The sequence below is a fragment of the Eschrichtius robustus genome, chromosome 8, assembly GCF_028021215.1.
Source record: "Eschrichtius robustus isolate mEscRob2 chromosome 8, mEscRob2.pri, whole genome shotgun sequence".
Taxonomy (NCBI): Eukaryota; Metazoa; Chordata; class Mammalia; order Artiodactyla; family Eschrichtiidae; genus Eschrichtius; species Eschrichtius robustus.
Window position 1 is genome coordinate 97,709,205 of NC_090831.1, and position 6,000 is coordinate 97,715,204.

Consider the following 6,000-nt stretch of genomic DNA (forward strand, 5'->3'; position numbering starts at 1 on the left):
TAATCTCCAAAATATACAAAGAGCTCATGGAGCTCAATATCAAAAAGACAAACAATCCAATTTAAAAAATGGGCAGAAGACCTAAATAGACATTTCACCAAAGAAGACATACAGATGGCCAAGAAGCACATGAAAGGATGCTCAACATCACTAATTATTAGAGAAATGCAAATCAAAAGTACAATGAGGTATCACCTCACACCAGTCAGAATGGCCATCATCAAAAAATCTACAAACAATAAATGGTGGAGACGGTGTGGAGAAAAGGTAACCCTCTTGCACTGTTGGTGGGAATGTAAATTGATACAGCCACTATGGGGAACAGTATGGAGGTTCCTTAAAAAACTAAAAATAGAACTAACATACAACCCAGCAATCCCACTACTGGGCATATACCCTGAGAAAACCATAATTCAAAAAGCGACATATACCACAATGTTCATTGCAGCACTATTTACAATAGCCAGGACATGGAAGCAACCTAAGTGTCCATCGACAGATGAATGGATAAAGACGTGGCACATATATACAATGGAATATTACTCAGCCATAAAAAGAAATGAAATTGAGTTATTTGTAGTGAGGTGGATGAACCTAGAGTCTGTCATACAGAGTGAAATAAGTCAGAAAGAGAAAATACTGTATGCTAACGCATATATATGGACTCTTAAAAAAAAATGGTACTGACGAACCTAGTGGCAGGGCAGGAATAAAGATGTAGACATAGAGAATGGACTTGGGGACACGGGAGGGGAGGGGGAAGCTGGGGCGACGTGAGAGTAGCATCGACATATATGCACTACCAAATTTAAAGTGGTTAGCTAGTGGGAAGCAGCAGCATAGCACAGGGAGATCAGCTCAGTGCTTTGCAATGACCTAGAGGGGTGGGATAGGGAGGGTGGGAGGGAGGCTCAAGAGGGAGGGGATATGGGGACATATATATGCGTATGGCTGATTCACTTTGTTGTACAACAGAAACTAACACAGTATTGTGAAGCAATTATACTCCAATAAAGATCCGTTAAATAAATAAATAATAGCTAAAGGAGAACCTGGAGGCAAGTGAGGGGTTTTTGTTTTAAGAGGGGAGAGATGTAGCAGGTTCACAGGCTGAAGCCAATAAAAAGCGAAAGTTGAAGAGAGAAAGAACACAAGTCCTCCAGTTCCTCACCCAAGAGCCCTTATTCACATTCTCAGCTGGTTAGGTCCAAAATTAGTTTTATGTTTGAGTCTTCCAGGATACATGAGAATAGTCCCCCTTGTCTAATTAATATGTTTACTTTCCCTACCATCTCAGAAACTCTTTTCAAACATAATGAATTCCCCCAAAGTGAGGTTGCTTTAATGAGAAATCCACTCAAGGAAAGGAGTATTGGCTGCAATACATATCCTGGGCACAGTTAATATTTATTGAACAAACACAGTGATGTAGGCCATCTCCAAATTCATCACTGAACTCATGAGAGTCTGTCTTAAGGCCATTATCTCATTCTGCCTGTATTACAGGTAGGTGGGAACACATCTTACCTCCCAGTACTAAATCCCAGACTTCCCAGGGGCAGGATATAATCATCTGTGTATCTCTTTAGGTCTCAAACACTCAGCAACGCTTGGCAAAAATATATATGTCAATGCACATTTATTTGAATAAGTGATATGAGGCAAGGTTTCATTTTTTATCTTATTTCAAAAGAATGGGTTTCTCTATCTCATTTGCTTTTTCAACCTATTTATTTTTCCTATCTAGCTTAAAAAAATAAGCCATTGACCCTAACACAACTCTCATATTCCACCCCAATATTTAAGCACCTTTAAATCTCCAGTAATACACCACTATTTTAACTCCAGTTATCTTTACTTCATAGTTTCATGACTTTCTTAAGGTCAGTTTTTATGAATTAAAGAGATGAGTAGTGCATTGCCATATGTGTTTTTAAATGGCTCCTCAGTTGCTGCCTTTTTTTATTGCTGCCTTTCATGCTCTATTATTACAGAGTAGAGAATGGAAGGTAGCATAAAAGAATCTGTCATGATAGAGTAAGTAACTGCATTCTATACATATTATCTTTTCTAGCATGTATTCAATTGTGTTATAATTATCTGTGTATGTCTTTATAAACCCTGAGCTTTGCAGGGCCCATGGGCCATTTATCATCTCTTTAATCCCTATTGGAGGACACCTGGCATAGAATAGGCACTCACTGAAAACCTCATGAAAGGAAAAGTACAGAGCTGAAACAGTCTGTAGACTGATGCTTTAGAGCTGCCAAGATTATACATAGTCTTTTGTTCAGTGAAAGCCAAATAGCAGGAATGGTGGGGGGTTGTTATGAAATTTAAACTTTTGGAACTCCTGTCTTTTCAGATTATCAGCCTCTTAAGTGTTTTTAACCCTGCAGTATGTGAACTACCCCTCCTAAGCCCAGTGTTTTCCCTCTTTCTTTTCTGCAGGTTGGACTCAGATCTGTGATAGAGCAGTTTCCTGGGAAGCTTGATTTTGTCCTTGTGGATGGGGGTTGTGTCCTAAGCCACGGCCACAAGCAGCTGATGTGCTTGGCCAGATCCGTTCTCAGTAAAGCAAAGATCCTGCTGCTTGATGAACCCAGCGCTCATTTGGATCCAATGTGAGTTTCAGAATTCCTGCTATTTAATAACACAGGGGGAAAAGAATCATTGAGACATACTTCATATTGACACAAATCTCCATCAGGCTGTCCTGTCTGCAAGCAGAAGACTACCTTCTAGATATGAAATAATTGCCCAGTTACTATTTGACATGAGCACAAATGCTTATTTCCTAGTATAAGAGCTGTGTGCTCTCTTCTCAGTGTAATTTTGCAACTTCATACAAACTCTTCCCCCTTATTGACGTGTGATAAAATATTTAGTTACATAGGCATACTTGGGTCCTTAGGGTTTTCCTTACTATCCCATTTATAACATAGGAAGTATTTATAGCACAAAATAAAGAACTACTATTGATGCTACATAATGAAAAATATACTTATTTGGGAAACTTTTTTCCAACTGTGAAATTTTTTCCCAAATATTGTCCTATTTATTTATGAAAACTTAGAATCTGCCCTGTGGTTGGAAAGCTGATTGTGACTGACTCTATTGCAACATTCTGTTAAAAGGATTCAAGGAAAGATAAGTAATTTAAGGAATTAAATTGACAGAAGAATAGGTATGTTATCAAGGATAGAGACAGATTATTAATGTTCTGTGATGTTATATGTGGTATTTTTTTCTTTGCTAGAACATACCAAATCATTCGAAGAACCCTAAAACAAGCATTTGCTGATTGCACAGTAATCCTCTCTGAACACAGGATAGAGGCAATGTTGGAATGTCAACGACTTTTGGTGAGTGCTTCTAATTTACCTAAGATCTCATCTCTCCTTTGATTCTTGATAACAATCTGATATGTGCTGGTTCCTGCAAGTCACAGCAATGTACAAGCTCACAGCTATCCAGCTTTACTCAAAATACCTGCCCAAGTTTCTCACTTTGATGTGTGCAACGAGTTGAGGTTGGATTTCAGCAAATCTAAAATAGCAGCTTATTACTAAATTACATTAATAAATTGGAACATCTATACTTTTTGCTTCTTTTATTTGGGGATCAAGTCATGGAAAAGACTAAGTCCTGATGCTTTCAGTAACTAAGTCTCCCATGGATGGGGTCCAGGACAGGCCTGGATTGTCTTGCAACCTGATGTATGGTTTTAATGCAGTAGTTGAAAGGTTTATTTCATTTTTCTAGCTGTTATTTGGAACTCAGCTTAGTGCGTCTCCCAACCACCTTCTCATTGCGGTTTCAAAACTGTCACAGATTCTCTCAAGTGATGTTTACAAATTCCTTTGAGTTCAGCCACAAGGAAATCCTGAGGATGATGTATCACATCATTTCTGTTAAGGCTTTTCAGGCTCCTGGAGGTAAATGCTTTCCTTACTGAAGGATTGTTATTACCATTATTATTGCTAAGCTTCGAGTGACAAGTTAGGGGCCGACTCACAACCTCTTGCCCAGCTACGGTCAGGCTCAGCTTGAACATGTGAAGGAGGCACAGTAACTCAGGCACATCCTGACCAATTTGAAATTGTTAAGCTTCAAATCCACTGTTGACGCGGTTCAACTCTTTATGGTGCTGTGGACTTACACTCATTTGTAAGGTTAATGCATAAGGGATCTAACATGAATAATTCTTGTTTTCAAAGCCCCCTTAGTTCCTCTAAAGTTCTCTGAAGAAGCACATTGTTCAGTACTATACCAATTAAAAAAAACAATCTCCCAGCTTCTAAGTAAAAAATTACAGCTAATTTCACAAATGGTAGAAGCTCTATAAAGCACGAGGACTCAGCAGTGAAACGAGCTCTCCCTGACTGTTCATACTGCAAGCCTCTGGACGGACGCTGTGTGTTCTTTCTGGCTTTCCTCATCCTCTGAGCCTGTGCCCTTCTTGCCTTGCTTTGGTCCGCCCTGCCTCCTTGTCCGAGATCTCACTAACGGCCACTTCCCTAGGTCATAGAGGAGAATAGAGTGCGGCAGTACGACTCCATCCAGAGGCTGCTGAGCGAGAAGAGCCTCTTCCGGCAGGCGATCAGCCCCGCCGTCCGCTTGAAGCTCTTCCCCCACCGGAACTCGAGCAAGCAGAGGTCTCGGTCCAAAATCGCTGCCCTGAAGGAGGAGGTGGAAGAAGAGGTGCAAGAAACAAGGCTTTAGAGAGCAGAACAAAGGTTTGCCTGGGACATTCACACATGGAGTTGAAGAACAAAAAAAAGAGTTTCTGCCTCAGAAAACAAGGATGAATGATGTTTTTTAAAAAAGGGAAAACTTCGGGTAAGAGGAATTAAGGATGTTCCCGTGGATGAATGGCTTCCTGGCAATGGTCAAACCGTGTGACAGGTACTTCAAATCCTTGAAGGTTTATACCGCTTGTAATCGCAAGCCAGCTTTTCCTGAAAACTTTTTCCTTTGGTCGTCATTGGAAAGGTGGCTGTAAACGTCAGCCAGCTTAATTCTTCAACTTATTGTTTAGTGAAACTTACTCATTTGTATTATTGAAGAAGAACTGTAATCATACTACTTAGAGATACAATTAAGTAATGATAACTGGAAACTTTAGTAGCTTATATATGTTTATATACCTTTTTCTCCACTTTCTCCACGATATTTAAAAACACAGCTATATTGTCTGTTAAGGAGTCAGACCGCCCCGTTTCCAAGCAAGTAATGGAATGCTGTGAGAGTCACAAGACAGCCCATCAAAATGTGCACCACATAACACCTAAGTATCAGTCAGGAGACAGAACTTCCCGATCTTGGAAATCAGGGTTAGTACCATTCAGCAATACCCAAATGCAAATAAATCAGAAAACATCCCTTATCTGGGAGACGGGCTGTTACAGTCCCATGTAGGGAACAAGGATGTAGCTCCCTTGATTTGGAAGTGAAGATGTCTGCTTCCAGAAAGTAACAAGCTCATAAGACTTCTGAACTGAAGGATGGCTGGAAAAACGCTTTAATGCAAATTGGTGCAGGAAAACCCTTCATCACACAGAAGCTCCAGGTAGAGAGTGTGTAGGTAGATAGGCTGTGGGCGCTACGGGTAGATGTACATGAAATTCAAAGATCTAGATATAGAGAGGGTGATGTGGTGTGTTTTCAGGCTACCTATGTGCACTTCATACTGTATATACTGAGCAGGAGAGATAATGGACACACTGAAGTAGAGTCAATCTTGAATTAGTTTTATATGCTTCTGTTTTATAATTTTGTGATGCAAATGAAATTTTCTCTAGGAAATATTTATTTTAATAATGTTTCAAACTCATATAAATGGCTGTATTTTAAGAATGATTATATTATGAATTATATTTGTATAAAAGAATTTTTATATTTGAAATGTTGACTTTTTATGGCACTAGCTATTTTTATGATATGTTAAAACTGGGAGGGGGGGAAACCTTGGGGGATATTAGCCAGGGTCTATGAATG

The 6,000-nt window shown here is 39.5% G+C and overlaps 1 protein-coding gene across 1 annotated transcript in view; it reads left to right on the plus strand.

Moving 5' to 3' along the window:
* The window catches only part of CFTR (CF transmembrane conductance regulator), a 233,003-nt gene extending 228,278 nt beyond the window's left edge, over positions 1-4,725 (plus strand). Inside the window, exons 28-30 of the mRNA XM_068549816.1 lie at positions 2,452-2,624; positions 3,260-3,365; positions 4,525-4,725. Of these exons, the coding sequence (XP_068405917.1) occupies positions 2,452-2,624; positions 3,260-3,365; positions 4,525-4,725 (480 nt within the window). The remainder of the gene's footprint in view (positions 1-2,451; positions 2,625-3,259; positions 3,366-4,524) is intronic.
* Positions 4,726-6,000: the final 1,275 nt, after the last annotated feature.